Source organism: Gobius niger (genome assembly GCF_951799975.1).
Source record: "Gobius niger genome assembly, chromosome: 2".
NCBI classification, from domain to species: domain Eukaryota; kingdom Metazoa; phylum Chordata; class Actinopteri; order Gobiiformes; family Gobiidae; genus Gobius; species Gobius niger.
In genome coordinates, this window is record NC_136853.1 from 15656448 (window position 1) to 15674362 (window position 17915).

A 17915-nucleotide genomic window follows, 5' to 3' on the forward strand; every position below is an offset into this window, starting at 1 on the left:
TGTTACAAAAACAATGATTTTTTTATTGTTTACTGCCCGGGTTCTGAACCAAATTAGAGTCGACTGTAATGCGACCATATTAAGACATTTCCTCACAGACCAAGACCTGCATCGCGTGTAAAGAGAATGTGGCTCTTGACGCCTTCTCTAAGCCCACAGTTTCTTGGTAAGAGAGGCAAGTGGCCCATGATTCTGAGCTCTCAAAACAGCAGTAAAGTTTTCCATTTTCCTCACCTGTACAGCCATATCATTCACTGCCCTCAGTGCCAGGGGCGCTCTCTGTTCCACTTCATCTGTGCTCTCGCAGTAACATGCTGTTTGGATTTTGCCTGAAGCTTTTACAGACTACCTTTTTCTGTCTGTAGTTGCAAAACATCAGCATAGGCAGTCAAGCTGTGAGAGTTCATTCTCTCTTTTAATGCATAAGAACTAGCATCAATGTGCCTTTACTATTACACAGTAGTGAGTACTCTTACATGTGTGTACTAAACCAGTATGATGTAAAGTAGCTGCAAGCATTTAGTACAGCAATTAGCTGCACGTTTCCTGCCATTTGTAGACAACGCATGACAAATAGTGGTTGCCACTATTTTTAAATGTGTTTCAAAACTGTGTCACAGTCTTCTATCCACGAATCCCACCCACTCCAAGAATCACAGATTGTGACTCATTTATCCACAAATTACTCTTTATTGGTTATGAATACAAAAAGGTTTGTCGCTGTTTTTCTTCAAAAGAGCTTCCACGTACTTTTGAGTTTTTGCTGGTTGTCTCACATGTAGCTGGTATAAGGGGTTAAGTTCAGTTCAATTTGCTTATAATAAATACGGCGAAAGGGCCTTGCTAAATCCTCAATTATTATTCTTTTCTGTAATATGTTGTAATTATTCATTGGTGCAGATAAACAACTTGCTTTTATACATTACTGTTGTATAGAAGACTGTAGCTGTAACAGATGACGAGACATCAGAAGCTCATGTAAAGGAAGGGTTTTTGACCAAATCACTTTTTTCACAAAAGTTGTAGGGGGGGCGGAAATGCATTTGTATTACACTAGTGGACATGTGGAAAATTAAAACCTATGTCAGCCAATAATAACATGAGTCAATTGGACGTCGCGATTGAATTCCATCTGCTGATTACAAGCATAATTCAGCAACAGCTTGTTAAAAAGTTCTACTGAGGACGGGTGCAAAAAATTACATTTGATTTGTAGATACAGGCACTTTGAAGATTGCGACAGATGCTTCTGATGTACATGGTGTATCATTCCTCCATGTTGGACACACATCTGAAAATGAAAGGGGAGATGTACTGAAGCGAGCCAATCAGCGTTTTAGGCTGGGCTCGTATCATGTTCTGGTTTGGGAGAGGCAGGTCTGTCTCTCCTCAGCTCCATCTGTTAAGTTGGACTAAAGTCATCCTGCGAACACTTTTTTACAGACAGCACATTAAAGTTTCATCTGCGCACTGACTAAATGAGCAGACTAAATACTGGCGGTTGCATTGAGGTCAGAGCTTGTCTCCCCCTCCAGCGGCACAAGGAAAAGATGACTAAATATATCCAGGGACAGAGTGTGCGTGAAGATGTAGATTTTATGTTAGGATACGACTGGCTTATTTTCTGAACAAAATGAACTTGGCCTGGATTGAAAGAGTAAATCCTTTATCAAAGTTCTTCAACACCTTAACTCATATCTGTATAGGGTTCTTGTGCTGTATATGGACCCGAAAAACAGCCAAAGTAACTTGTATTCATCATATGCAGTATTTGGGTCAAAACGTCCATGGTGCCAGGGGCAACTCCAAAAGACACTTTGCATAACAGAGTCCAGTGGAGTCTTTGCACTTCCCTGGCATTGCTTAAAAGCCTGGCTACAGAGAGCTGTGACCCATGTGGTCCGGCTTTACTCCTTTTTACCCTTTTATTGAACATGGTCTTTCACGAACAACACGGGACCATTACCATGAATGGGGCAGAATACCACCGTGAACCTGGCCCTTCATCAGACCAAAATGAATATAGAAAAAATGTCAATCTCATTTGTGCGACATTTGTGATTGTTTTTGAGTTATCAGTGATTGCTTTATTGGTCAGATAGATACAGACGGGATCTCTGGAGTCGCCCATATATGGTCATGTTTGAAAACAGTTTAGGGGGAAAACAATTTGGAGAAAAATCTAAACTTTCTCTAATTATTAAAAAAAAAAACTATGTTAACAAATGCTGAATTATGAACATGGTTTTCTACTAAAGACAAAGAGTGACAAAGACACGGAGAGGAGCGAAGTGGTTTAACAGCCCATAAATACATAAATAACAGAGAATGCTAATCGATGCATCCGTGCTTCATGCTAACACTTGTTGCTCGCTTCAACGGAACACTCTGCTGTGAAAAAATATCCATATGTTCCCGATTTAGACTTGACCTTATTTGTATGTGATAAATAAGTTTATATTTTGCCAGAAAATGGCAAAAAAAGATTCTGTTTTCCCCCTCGGTGAGGCCACGCCCCCTTCTATGGCACAATGCCGTCTGTATCTATGCCTCTATCTGAGGTCACCCTGCCCATTAAGTTAGAAAATGGCTCAAAATTAAAAGGGGGGCCAGCCAACTTCACTCAGCTGGGTGGAATGACCGTTTATCTCTTGTATATAATATCTATGGTCAGACGGCCCAACTAATTTAGACAAAGCCATCACTAGAAATGTGCTGTATTAAGAGACTTGCTAACAAATGCTCTGTCTATAGTGGCAAAGTCCTACAAAAAGGTCATAAACTGATTACACAAACTTGAATGTATAAATCTCGCTGTTGTCCCCAGGTGTCAGAGCGCTGCGACTACGTGTACGTGAATGGAAAGGAGAGCCGCGGCAGTCGGAAGGTGCTGCTGAACTTCACCTACAGCTTCTTGAGCACGCAGCTGGAGATGAGCGTGTGGATGCCCCGCCTCCCTCTGCTCATCGATGTGGCTGACCCGGAGCTCAGTCAGATCAAGGGCTGGAGAGTGCCCGTTACCATGGGCAACAGGAGGTATAGATGGCACCCTTACTTTTTAAGCGCTGTTAATAGTAGTTGTGCTTTACAATTGATCGAGGAATGAGTGTCATCCCTGCAAAACTCCTGAACCTACATCTTCCCCAAAACAGTTTAGTTTAATTTAACTTTTTGAGAATGTATTTTAACTAACAAAGCTATATTGTGTGATGTTTTATGTGGGTAAAAGGGGTAAATTGTATTGTTGGAATAATTAACTTTTGGCATTGAAAGACATTGTTGAATTCAATTACACATAAAACGTGCGACTGGTAAACACATAAATGACAGCGCTGTGATCCTGATCCAGTTCCTATTGACCCACATCCCACACGGTGGCACTCTAACACTAACTCCCACTAATACCTCACCACTGCCTGGACATGTGACTCTTGATGTACGCTCATGAATAGGGAGAAGGGGTGTGCAATGTAAGGTTTCTTATATTTGATGTTTCCAAATGAAACTTGACTAAATATATATGTGTCAAAAACGGAAATGGATAAAGCCTTTTCTAAATGTATGATTTATTTTTATTTTTATGGATGTTTGTTTAGTTATTTGGACATATTAGATTTTTTCAGTTGTGATTATACATTCTGTGCTTACTCTTTGATTTAACAGCCAGGTTATTGGTGGAAAAATATGTCAAAGCAGTTCATAGCTCAATAAATATGATTAAGTATTGAAAATCATGGTCAAGTATAAGGCTGGAAAATATGTTGTACTACTGAGGTTGTTATATTCTCAATACACAATTAAATTCCATAGATCAGATTGAGGGTTAGTCCTGACCCACCGCACTTCCACATGCTGCCACTATGGGCCAACCTGACCGACCTACGGGGAAAGGCATTGGGCAATATTTGAACAAAGCCATAATTAGTAGATCATAGAAGTATCGCCTTTGCTCTGCCCATCTCAGAAGCTCAGCAGGGTATGGCCTGCTTGGTACTTGGATGGGAGACTGCCAAGGAACAACAGTGTGAGTGGTGGCGGTCAGAGAAGCAGATGGCAGCGTCGCTTCGACCCCAGGGCCGCTGAGACAACGAACGTAGCTCGCCATCCCAAAGTCTGCTGTGAATTAATAATGCACAAAGTAAAGGGACTTTGACCGTCTGGAAAAGCCCAGACTGATGATGATGATGATGATGATGATGATGATGATGGTGGTGTTTGTTTCAACTGAACTAATACACTGAAGATTGATTCATATACAAATGTCTCGTCCTCTCTATGCTTGAGATATAGTGTAGACAGAGTGCACAATTCACCTGGAGCCATTAGCCTCCTCATTACTGTGTGACACCTCGGCCCTCCTGTCCCTCCATAATACAAGCGCGACCTGGCCTTTCTATTGTGCCTCCTTCACTAATGTCATCCTGGTCACAATTGGAACTCATGGACTGGCGTCGCTCTGCAGTGCGGACAGCGGGCCAGGTTGAGGGGGCGGAGAACAGAGGTTAGGAACTAAGCCAAGCCATTGGGCCACAGCATGTTAACCTGTCAGCCTGTTTTTCTGCCTGAGCGGCCATGCCTCATTAAACCTAATAGAGGCTGTCAGTGTCAGTCTCTGCAGCCAGCTGATTTGTACCGAGCAGAGTTGGCAAAGAACAAGAAGAAAGGTGAGAGTGAGAGTGGAGTTGAAAAATTGATCACAGAGAAATCAGCCTGGAAATGAATGCTAGAGATGTAGTCTGAGGTGACCAGACTTCAGCTGGTAAGATCTAAAATGGTACAACAACAAAAGGAAAAAGATAAAAAAGTGTTTATACCAGGAGTACAGAGGAAATACATTACAAAAACTACATTCTGTTTTATGTCTGAAGCTAATATATGGAGTGTAGTGTACACCTATTGCAGCCATGTGTCCAAAGATGAGGCTGTCCCTCCGGTTAGCAGTGATGCTAACCTGTAATTTAATGCAATTTAATCTAAAACCTACTGACACTGTTCCCAACACTGACCTTTACCATCTGGGAACAACTATTTGTTATTACATGAGTGGTGTCTTCAAAGAGGAAGTTACAAACATCTTGTGAACTGTTGCTCGCCCTTTGAGAGAAATCAAAAGCAAGACAGGTAGATCAGGCTCAAAGTTTCTCTGTATTAAATGAATAGACCCTTTATGGCCATTAAAGGGACATTTCTGTGCAAAATAAGTAATAAAATGATTCACAGTGCTGGGACAAAAAAGAGCATAAAAAACACTTGTGCAACTATTTGTTATTCCTTTCTCCGTGTCCTTTGCCGCCCATAGCTATTAATTGTCTTGATTTACAATAACATTGAACATTTCCCATTTATGTGAATGGCTGATTCATGAGTCAATACATAGGACCTAAAGTGTGGCTACAAAAAGAGCTAAACACCACTATTGTGTGACTGAGGTATGAATTAATAACGAAATGAGTCCACGTATTGCATTTTGAAAAGGAACAAAATAACTCTGAGTCAGACTTTTATTGAACCTTTGAGAAAACGGCGCTGCTGGTAGTCGACTGGATGTTGCTGCTGCCACATGAACAGAACACTGTCTCACCGTTAGTCATGCTAGTCATTCCAAGACTAACTCGTCTGTGCCTTACCGTTTACCCAGTGTCCTCCATCTGTCCTGTTTTGACTGGCGTTAGGTATGAGCGTGTGACTGATGACCAGAAGGAGCAGGCCACGGAGAGGGCGGAAGGAGGCTGTGTGCCCCAGTACCAGAGCACCACTCTGCGGGTTCTTACTCACTTTGTGGCAGAGGCAGACATCAGAGGAGCAGACGAGGATGGCCCGGGACAGCCACGCTTCCTGCTCGGCTCCGACTGGCAGGTGGAAGTCACGCAGCACGTCAAGGACTTCCTGAGAGTGGACGAGCCCAGTGTGGTCCTGCTGACGGAAGGACAGATCCTCATTGGGATGAACGCTGGTACTACCAAAGTCAAGGTAAAAACATAGATAATTGGTCTCCTCCGTGAAGTTAGTCAAGTGGACTTTGAAAAATGTTATTGGCGAGACAAAAACAGTTATACAAAGGCAGGCGTAATTTGAAACTGCACGCCACTGTTGCATTGGCGAGAGAGACACTAACAAAGGCAGCTATCGATCGCAGTCTGCTACAAACACTTAGGCCAATCATGGACTGACACAGCGACATGCCTTCTTACCGTACTCTCCAATAAAAGTCTCGAGCTTCCCCTCTCTTCATGACTCTGACACAACAGAGAATTCTGTTTATCCCTGCCACCCACTCATCTCTAGAGCCACGTGCACTCTCCCGCTGCCGATAAACGTAAATTTGGCTTTTACAAGACAGAGCTACACGCTGTTAAAGTAATGGCCCGGAATCATAATCTCAGTTTATAGTGGAAGGAGTGTGTGCAGTCCAGTGCTGACTGAGATTCTGTGTTTATAGAGTGCCGTTAGCAGTGTCGCTGGTCAGATCAAGGGTAGTACATCAGAGCCTGGCTTTGCAGGATTTGGAAACGGGATAAATGTTCTAATTCTCACAGATTTTCAGGTTGAGACAGTGGTGTTTGATGGGGTTTTAAATTTATTTTATTTTTTTCCTCAATGTTGATGATTAGAAATATTGAGAAATAAGTCATAAGCTTCTGCTCAACAATATGTATATAATATAACAAGGAGCCTTGACATTTATGTTGTATTCCTTATTGTCACTTCAGTCCTGACCAAGGGTCAGGGAGTCTCTGAATGAAAGCAATCTGCAGGTTAATAGCACTAATTGTAGTGTGTTTAATGATTTGACTATTTAATCTGATAATGTCAGTGTTGTTTTCAAGCCTCGTGTTATTCCCTTAAGTTGAAAGGTTAAACGATGGGGTGAATCACAAAACAGTTTAAAGAGAGCATTCATTTGTGAAAGGTTTGCAAATAGATTAGCCAAGCAGGGTTACTACCAATTTGTTTCTACTAATTAACTGACATATTTGTCTTACCAATTAACAGACCTTGGTCAAGGCACTGACAATTATCTTGCAATGAAAAATACAGTGCCCACTCCTTGACTTGAATCAGCAAACTTTTACATCGGGGATAAATACTCAATAAACCACTTTTAAAGGAACAGGCCACCGTTTTTGCATACTGAGATATGTTCTTACCTGAGCTTAGACGAGTTGATGCGTAATTGTCTGGTCTTTACACATGCGATTAGTGACGCAAAAACACATGTTAGCATTTAGCCTCTCCTCCTCTCCTCTATGGACCCAAACTGGGTACAAGGCTCTTCCACGTTTTCTCTAATGAAATACGGTTATGTGAGCGTTTACACGATCCAAGTATAGTCACACAAAAATAAACATGTCGATTTTCTAAGTGGATAAAAAGGGGAACTATATTGTAAGGCTTAATAACACCTTTGGAGCACTTCGACGTCCGTGCCGTAAAGTCGAAGTGCTCCTAGGGTGTTATTACCTTAGATTGTAGAAAAGGAAGTAGCCCTTATATCTCCATGCAAGTATTTTGGCAGCCAGTACAAACCTGCATTACAGGATCCCACCCTTGTATGTTCCTGAAAAACATCCATGTTGTGTTAGTGCTTCAGGGAAATGTGCGTAGTCTCGTAGCATATGCCCAGAGACATGGACAGGAATCATGTCAGTGGACTCTGACAGCTCAGAATAGACGGGGGCAGACTGGGGGAGCTTTAATTGCCCTCTGGAGGTGGGCTGAAGCACCTGTAAACTGGGGAGAGAGGGACTGCTATAGCTGCACGTCCACTCCAAGCATCTCCCCACGCACTGGATATGAAGCTCGCAGTCTCGGTAATAGGGTTGAGGTGAGACATGACACTTTTGGAAATTGGACAAAGGACTGGGGTCAGGAGAGGGGATCTGACTGCTCTCGATAAATCAAAAGAGAGAAACGTATGACATTTCAGAAAAGGGAAAGGCCAGTGGAGAGAGAAAGCAGGGTGTGAAGAATCAGAGACACGTGAGAGCAGAACCAGAACACTATGTGTGGACTTATTAGTTCATCTCGGGCGCCTGTGATGTGTGGAAGGAAGTATTTTTTTCAATTTTCATAAATGACTCATTCAATTTAAGGAAACAAACAAAGGAACAATAGTGATTTTGGTTTACTCTCCTGTAACTTATATAAAATGTTTGTTTTGGGACTTACTCATGCTTTGTAGAATCCCTTTGTTCTCACAGTAAATTAGAAGTCCTTCTCTGTATAGCATGGCCTTACTAGTCCACATGAGAAAACATTACCTGTTTTGGGGCTTTATTAAGTGCATGTTTAAACCTAATAGTTTACCAGCACTCCTCAATGTTATTTAATGTTTTCTAAACATGGTAAACTATTCAGATGGAAGACTTTCTCCAGCAGCAGAGAGGAGGTGGATATGTTTGTGTAGCGGTAGTTTCTGCCATTGTCTGGTCTTGGTGTGGGCTCAGGCTCACTGTGATGAACAAACAGAATGTGCAATGATGATTACATTATATCCACTGGTTTCACCCAAATGAAACAAACTTAATGCCCACTTCTTCCATGAGGAGAACACCTCTTTGTTTTGCATATCAAGAACGTAACGTCACACTTCACTGCATAGTAATGTAATGGTCATAGAAATGAATAGTATGTTAATGGGAATGACTTGCTTACTGAAGTGATGAGGGATAAATATGTGCTCAGTTAGATTTATCGGCAATTCTACCACATTTAAAGCGCGTAATCAAAACAGCTTTGGTCTATGTAAACTATGTAAACTCTCAGGTGTACTGCAATGGAGGCAAAGTTGTTTTTTCATGCTGCACAGTGGGCTACAGATGACTGAAATCAGAATCGGAATTTATTGTCATTTTCACAGGTCCAAAAACAGTATAAATCCCAAATATACAGTATATATATAAATATGTACACATCTAAAAAAGCAGCAGCGGCTCAAGAACAAACACATGTAGAGACTCCGCTGTGCTGTGGATCTCCCTCTGGTCTCTGTTTATCGCGGCCCTGTTTCCAAGAAAAGACTATACTTACATGCAATTCAATCAAATCAAGTTGTTTTTGAAGCGCTCACAGGGAGGTGCCAATATTACTGATTTATAAATAGGAACAATTTGCGACCAGAAATGACACAGACGTCAAACAATGAAACTGGCAAACAAATAATAATAATACAGCCTTCATACAGGTTAAGACTGCAGGTTATGAATACGCATCTTACTGTGAAATAAAGTACAACGCCGAGGGAGCGGTGTGTGTTTTGTTTCCAAGAGTAATTACCATATAGTTACCATAATTAGTTCCATCCCGTTACCGCGCCACTACCGAGCTGTACGCTAAACGCGACTGAACATTTAACTTGCTTCTAGAGGCATTGGGTTATATTTAAAGAATCAAGCATGGCTGTGTGGGAGGAAAAAAGATAAAAGAGGAAGACCAAAGGGAGGAATAGAGGGAGAGCGCTGTACAAATGAGGCGGTGATGGGGGCTGACAGTTGATTATGGCTGGTAAATGTGGCCATGTGGGGGAGGCTGCAGGACAGACTGTGGGCCTAATTGGAACGGAAAGGAGGGATTCTCTGCTCACAACAGAGGCACAACCATGTACGTGTTCACACCTCTGGCACTTTAGGGGAGAGCAACTTTGCATGTTTGTTCAGAGGAAAGCGCGTTCAGTTTAGTTTGATGCAATGAAAACGCGCAACAGAGGTAAAGCGAAGTTTGTCGTTTCCTGCCAAAAAACATTTTCAGAAGATGGGTGGACAGGGCAGGGATGAAACATTTCCCGATCGGTCGCAGGTGAACGTGATCTCAGTTGGATCCAACAGAAGAAGTAAAAAGCTTAAAGTGCTAATTAGATGGATAACAGTTGCAAGTTCATTAGTTTCATAATTATCATTTTTAGTTCAGTGAAGCAACAGTTTTAATGAAGACATGTTGGGCAGAAAAGTTATTTTTATTTGAATTTTGAAAGGGACTAGACCAGGGGTGTCAAACATACGGCCCACGAGTATGTCAAAAAAAAAAAGCAAGTCTTGAACCCATTCCTGTGCGGAGCTATGAATTTTTAAAGAATAACCAGAATGCTCATTCTAGCCACTAGGGGGCATTAATTTTAAAAAAGGATAGAGTTCCACACGTGTCCAGCAGAGGGCACTGACATAATAAGAGCTCAGGATATGAACAACGCATTATGTAGCCATGTGGTAAATGGACAGTCTGCCCCAGGGCGGCTGTGGCTTCAATAACAGTTTACCACCACCAAGTGAATGAATAATGACTACTGCACTTTCAGGAACTTGTGACACAGGCTTGTAAAGTGCAATACAAGTGTAAGCCGTTGTCATTAATGAAGCTACAGTCAAGTTGGGGCTTTGATCAAATCACAGCTTATTATTATTCATGTATTGGAAACATTTTCTCTATTATATGTGGCCCGCGACCCGCCGTGGGAGCTGAATTTCGGCCCGCGACCTAAAATGAGTTTGACATCCCTGGACTAGACGGACGGTTTAAAAATTTTAAAATTAAGTATTTTCCTCCCCCTGCTTGCTCCAGCCATGTCCTAATGTGCAGAATGAGCCCAAACCTATTCACCACAACTGCCTCTAAAATCCTAAACCAAAATATCACAAGTTATATTTAGTCTGGGGACAAGCAATTCATTTTCTCGTTGGAGAGGTGTGGTTTACGATTTGCCATAGCCGTATATTGGGCGCTACGAATGTCTATCATATGTCTTAATTGTATCCGATGTCATGTTGAATCTGTAAATAAACTTTTTTTTTAATCTATAAACAAACTATAAGCTTCAGTATGTCAAATAGCGCGTCATCGTCTTGCCGTCCGTCCTCGTTCCGTGATTGGTCCCCAAATCCATGCAAAGATTTTGGTCATGGTCCCCAGGCGGCTGTGCAGTTCCAAATGATTCGAGCAGCATGGGGACTCCCAGGCTACTAAAATACTGCAGGAGCTTGATATAGAAACTGCAGTTACGCTTCAGACCTGAGATGGCAGTAGACATAAAAATGACAACTTCCTTCTGGTCCCTTTAAGCTGATGACAGGAAGTGACATAGATAAGGGTAACATTTTAACAGTTTAAATTTTGCCTTCATCTATGTCACTTCCTGTCAGTGTCCAATAAGGAAGTGAAACTACAAACATCCAAAAAATGGCCAAACAAAAACAAAAAAAAACTTGCAAAAACAATGTAACTAATGTGTCATATGCACTTTAAAGCAGTACAAAGTAACTTGTTAACCTTAATAAATCTGCAATCTTGGCCCGTCTGCTGAGGGATCCTTCGGCCCTGGGTCTCTATAGCCTGTCCGTCCATGGGAGTGGATCTCTCCGTCTGTGGTTCTCCCCAAGGTTTCTCTTTTCTCCTGCCGGGTTTTTGAGTTTTTCCTTGCTGTGCTAGAGAGTCTAAGGACAGGGGACACCCACGCCGCTCGTCGCTACCTCCTATTGGACATTATATTTGCCTGGATTCACCTTTTAATTAACTTTTAATTGTCATATTTATTGCTCTGTTTTATTGCCTTAATGTTTGGTGCAGCCCTGTGAGGCGACTTCTGTTGTGATATTGAGCTATACAAAACCATTAAACTTGAAACTTTTCATAGTCCCTCTGGGGTATTACAAGTATTGATGGGATGATTAGTGGGTCTTTCATCCCCCCCCGGTGTCTCTGGCCAGAAAACCACACTTGCAGCTTTCATGCACTGGGTAGGAATCACCAATACACACTAATGGAATCACGAAGAAGAAGCTAACAGGCTATCGGGAAAAGCTAACTGCGGGCTAGCACCACTTAAACAGTATTTACAGCCAAGTTTGAGTGAAAAAAAAATATCTCCATTGTGTAATTTGATGTACAATGTCCCTCTCCCCATTTGTCTTTTCTGCTACGACACCTGCAGTGGCGCTTGGGGCCTCTAGGGGCATGACTTACTGAGTACTGCTTTAAAGGCAACATAAAGGCAGGATTGTTATTCAGGCTGTTGATAACTAACTATTTTTTACACAAATGCACACGCTTAATGTCACAAAATAATGCTGCCTGTCCCTAAACGCTCTTAACATATCGTTTGCAGAGCATTAAGCGCTCCATTGGGCTTCACACTGACATTATGTGATTGGATGACATTATTTACTCTGCTCTGTCATTAATGTTTGTGAAGGCTCTCATTCATCCATTCATCCATCCTATTATTAATGCACTTTAACAGGAAACACTGATGTCTTTATTTCATCATTCCAAAGCTAATTGGAGCTGTAATCTGTGTCTAGTTCACTCTCTCTCTCTCTTGGGACAAAGTGTGTTTGAGATGTGCTGGGTTTAGAAGCAACGCCTCATCAGGCACAGCACCAACAGAGTAAACATCAGGGGTACAGCTGACTGTTCACTGACTCGGTGCGTCCATTTTATATCACTTGAGACGACCACCACTACCAAAAATGGCCTACAGTGCCCCATAACATAACATGGGTAGGCAAATTCTTACTTGGCCCCAACTTTTGTAAAACTGAAGCTAGTAATTACAAGGTGATAGTAATGAAACTCACATACGTATTTTCAGATGTTGTTTTCGCCGTGATTGCAGGTGCTGTCCCCTCTGACGTCGCGGGTCCTGGGTGAGAGGAGTGTCCGGGTGGTCGATGATAAAGTCAGTGTGACAGAGCTGGGGGTGCAGCTGGTGTCTGGGCTATCGCTGTCTCTGCAGCTCAGCCCGGGCAGCAACAGAGCCATCGTCGCGACGGCCACCACAGAGGAGGTCATCCAGTCACTCAAACAGGTACCACCGCCATGTTTGTTTGTGTGTTTCCGAATTAGATTGTGCATATTAGTTGTATATTTAACATTTCAGCCAACAAAATCAGCTTAATTATATCCCATATTCTGTATTCTTCAGTAGAAATATAATCACTGCTCAGGTCACTCACTTGCCATCCACATCACTGCAATGACCGATTGTTGGAATTCAAGGTTATTAGGAGTCTTGTGATAATCATTGTAATTTCTCCTTCTGTGGTGATTTGAATGTGAGAAGCATTTTTCTCGATTTGCATAACTAACACTGAGCGGTTCTGTTCCCGTTCATTACAATTGCAAATTAAGGGGGTTCCTCTCTCTCCCCTAAGAGAAAAGAATGAACTTATAGTCATTCTATTCATCCGATTGTTTCTATAAGGCATTCGGCTGCAATTAAGACGCTCTCTCCTCCACCATGTCACATACTCCCATGCATTAGGAAAAAAATTGCAAATTACAAAGCTATTTTGGGCATCATTTGCAAACGGGGTGAGGGTTGTTGTGCTCAATTCCGCTTCTGTGCATGTGTTTCAGGAGTCATTCATCAGTGCTTGGCTACATTTCAGTGACGGCTCCATGACTCCTCTGGACAACTACAACTCTGCACACTTTACCCTGTCAGCCACCTCTCTGGATGAGAAGGTGGTGACAGTACAACAAACAAACGTCTGGAAGTGGCCCAGCATTGTAGCCAAAGGAGAAGGTCAGGGTTTTCTGGTCCGCGTTGAGATGAGCCTGTCTAAGCAGTGCCAGAAGGGAAAGCGAAGTACAATCCTGGGGACAGGCATGGCTAATATTCAGGTGAGGCTGGGCCTGTCTGAGGAGTACAGACAGCCTGGGGAGCGGCGGACAAGGCTGGAGCCACCTTATTACGGAGGCTCCATCTCTGACTTGGAAACTGGGTTAATCAACCGTGGAACTACAACCATCAGGGGCCAGGCCCCTGAGAGGCCTAATGGGGGCCGCCTGTCAGCTGACAGTGGAGCCAGGGTCCCCAGCGAGTTCTCTGAGTATTCAGACCAGGCAGAGCAACCCCATAGCCACAGCACTGACCACTTACTGCCGTCACGTACTAGAGGCCTTACAGACTTGGAGATTGGCATGTATGCTCTGCTCGGAGTGTTCTGCCTGGCCATCATGGTATTTCTCATAAACTGTATCTCATACGCTTATAAATATCGCAGCAAACACCTGTCCATTGAGTCGCCTGAGGCCATGTCACATGCCCATGACTGGGTTTGGCTGGGCCAGGAGGAGGGCCTGTGTCTGCAGCAGGATGAACTGTGCGGGGCCCTGGAGGAGGGAAGCCAGCTCCTAAACGGGGGTCTACAACGCAGTGCCAGTGCAGGAGTCTGCAGCTCCAGTGGGAAGGATCATAAGAGTGAGTCCATTAACTCACCCACAACAAAGAGAAAAAGAGTCAAATTTACAACCTTTTCCAATGTCAAGGCCAGCAACGGCTGCCCTGTGCTCAGCCCATTAGCTCTGGTGCAGACCAGTGAGATCAAGTGGGTGTGCCCGGACATTGAGCTTGGGGACTCCAAGGATCTTAGGAACTACATGGAGAGGCTGAATGAGAATGCAATCAAGAACGATGCATAGGGAGTATGGTGAATTTGAAACTGAACAAAAGAGAAGCTCACCTGATTGCCTTCAGAATACACAGGAGGAGGTTTCAGACATTTCAGAGGCAGGCAACTCACAGTGAACAGACGTACAGACAAATAGTACCTGCACCGCCAGACACTCAGTTTGTACCTCAGCCTGTACCTTGCAGAAAATACAGACTTTCACCTGGGATGATCTGCCACGTCATCAGTGCATTGTTAAAAAACTTTATATTGATGCTTAAATTAAAGTATGCTCTTACTGTTCATTCTTAAATTGACTCTTTTAATCAATGTACTGCTTTTTTCAAACCATTGTTTTACTGATGTGTCTGTTGCTTTTACTAAAACCTGTGGTTAGAATCCAGTTCAGGTTTAGGTCAGGATGAGTTCAAATTTAGCACACTCTGTTTTGTCTTTCTGACAGTTCAAATGGCCACTCCAAACCCAGTGTTCCCATCTCGATAATACTGGACCTACAGGAGATATTTTTATTGCTATTGTATATAAATGAGGTTTAGTTTAACAGTGTTGTGTAAAGATGAATTTTGTAAAGTGTTGTTGTTTCTTTTTAATTGTATTTTATTTCTCATCTAGAATCTATGCTTGAGGCATTTGTGCCATGTCTGGATTGCATCTACATGTAACAATTATTATCTCTGAAGACTTTATATGTTGCCATTGTTTTTATGATCATGCTTTATGTTGGTTTTGTTGCCTGTAGAATTTTGTTTTATTCTGAATGTTTATATTTTTACCGTGTTTAATTTATTTAATTGTTTTAATTGTTTGATTTGTTGTTGTTTTTAGGCTTGAACACAAACATACTGAAAACCATTAACAGACAATCATGTTCCACATGCTCATTGACACAAGTGCTAGTGTTTTGGATTACAGTGTAAATCTCCAAATCCGACCGGTGACTGGGTCATAAAAGATGATCAGGCCCCTGTTTCAAAGTTGACTTTTTAAACTGTGTTCTAAGTTTGTTTTTCCTGCTTTGAAACCTGGCTGCTGGACTAATTAAAACAGAGTGACTATTCTTCACCATCTTGCTCTTTTTTTTTGTGGGGGGGGTCATTTATTACATGCTCTGCCCCACAGGTGACACTTTTAACTTTGATTTAATTTAGAGCCTGTTAAATGTTGTTCGCTTTAGTTACTTGGGGCTTGTGTTTTTTGTGTATTGCGTACAAATGAATCATAATTTATTCCCAGTCTGGTAAACCTAATGTTTGAAGAGGCAGCATTTGCTGAAGTGGACATGTCATGCATAATGGGTGAAAAACTTATTTTGTGTATGTGTGTGTAGGCTCTCACTCTGCCTGTCACCCAAAAGGCTTCATCAGCAACACTAAGGCCGTTTTCACACAGGCTCTAGTTAGGTCAACCTAAAATGTCTCTCGACCTCAGAGAGGCACTTTTGGGTCAGTGTCAATCCAACCGCAGCACTTTAACAGCTCCGAGTCCAACTGAAACAGGTGATCTCGGAGCAGCTTCACTCAGAGAGTACATTACACACCATACTTTACACAAACAGCTGACAAATAGCTCCTACACTAAGGTGTCCAGCTCACACACGGATTAGACAAAGACCACAGGGAGGTGTTAAGTTGGCCCTCCCCTCTATCAAAGGCTACTCTCAACCTGTTGTTCTCAGTCTCAACGACCCAATACCCTCACCTGAGTTTCGGTCTGACCAACCTAGCTTTCTAGCTCAGTCCTCAACCATTTTTTTTTTTAAATCAGAGGCTAATGTCCCTGTTTCCCACAGTGTGACCCGGGCAGGGGTCATTAACTGTTAATAATGGGGGTCATGGCTCCAAAACATTGAGAACCACTGCTCCAGCTCATCAACGCTGGATACCTGCTCTGTGGGATTTCAACAGGACCAGACCAGTTCAGTTCACTTGAGTAAAGTGGTCGTTATGGGAGTGGCCAAGGACATTTATATTGATGTGGCAACAACCACAGCCTGATATCACTGAGCTTTAGTCCTGCATCAAAACACCTTTGTATATGGCCATTAGGTGGGGCAGAGCGCTCGACTCACAATTATTCTGTATTATTCCTTTTACATTGAACAACAATAGGAAAAATCACATGTTTTTCTAAACTAATTTATAAAATAGACTTTAATATAGCCTGCCCATCTCTGATCGGCCTCTAGGCTCAATTCATACCGAAGCAAAAGTAAAAATCAGCTGTGCCATGTGTACACATGTTCACTTTCACTTTAGACAGTCAGGCCAAAGAAGCAGCAGCGGAAAGGTCTTGGAATTTTGCATTTGCGACTCTCCCTGGATCATTAATGTTGTAGCCATTGGAATAAGCTTTTACCTCGACCTGGAAACACAGCAAGAATTGGATCTATTGTTATATCATTTGTCAGCACCTTTCGGGTGTGCTCCTGATCATCTTCGGGTTTTAAACTATAAGCAATTAACGCATGTGGACTTTATTTGGATGCAGCTGTTTCTTCCACGCCTACACCAGGCCCACTCAGTCATTATTTTATTTCTTTACTTGAGTGGTTTTCAAGCGCCTGTAGCACAGTTATTGAGAGAAAAAAAGAAAGAAAACACAACAATGACCAAAATTAGTAGGCGTATTATTTTAAGTGCGTCCAAAATAAAAGAGGGAGATATGAGGACTCACTCCTGTCATTTAGGCAATGAAAGAATGTTTGGGAAAACTGTTGTGCAAATCAAACTTGAAAACTTGAGCAGTAGATTACTGATATAAATATGAGAAAATATATAGATTTTTAAAAAATAGTTTCATATCAAAATCAGATGTAGGCTCTGAGTAGAGATGGCCATAATTGCCCATATTTTCTGCGAACAAGTTTAGCTTGCAAACCGCTTCAGACCCCATGGCTGAAGTGGTCTGGGACTGGAGCCGTTCCGGTCTGGTCCTGTCGAAATGGGGCTTTTGGGAGCGGACCGGTTCACTTTTGGCTGTCGAAACACCCTCAAACCGCACAGGTCCGTTCCCCTTATGGGCTGAGATTCAGTGTCATTAACATTACAGAGAACTCCGGGCTTAACTTGTGTACCACAGCTACACAAAATAAAGAAGTGACTGGACTGATTAGGATTTTGTAGGGAATGACTCGCTGTAAAACAGAGAGAAGAAGCTTTCACATTCAGATAGCGGCCGGTTAGCAAACTTATTGCGGTGTGAGCACACTTTGGCCCTCATTTATCACCATTGTGCACCAAAGTGGTGTATATGTTGGTGTATTTGCGATATACGCCAGAGGGCGCATGTGCTTACCGCTCAGATCCTGCCACACGCACAAGCAGCTGATGATAAATGCGGCGGCAAAAACCAGCGTCAAAAACGCCCAAAAATGTCATCCACAGGTTTTACGTTATGAACACACGAAACACGACAAAAACGACAAATAGCCTATTATGTTTTTTTGCGCGTTAGGATGGAATCTTTCAGTAACCCACTATAGCCAATCCAAGAACACATTTACTACAACAT

At 42.5% G+C, this 17915-nt stretch overlaps 1 protein-coding gene across 1 annotated transcript in view; it reads left to right on the forward strand.

The window, feature by feature from the left end:
• LOC306982739 (transmembrane protein 132C-like) overlaps positions 1–15467 on the forward strand; it is a 180473-nt gene extending 165006 nt beyond the window's left edge. Inside the window, exons 7-10 of the mRNA XM_079582565.1 lie at positions 2828–3036; positions 5673–5970; positions 12605–12796; positions 13348–15467. Of these exons, the coding sequence (XP_079438691.1) occupies positions 2828–3036; positions 5673–5970; positions 12605–12796; positions 13348–14415 (1767 nt within the window). The 3' untranslated portion in view covers positions 14416–15467. The remainder of the gene's footprint in view (positions 1–2827; positions 3037–5672; positions 5971–12604; positions 12797–13347) is intronic.
• The last annotated feature ends 2448 nt before the right edge of the window (positions 15468–17915 follow it).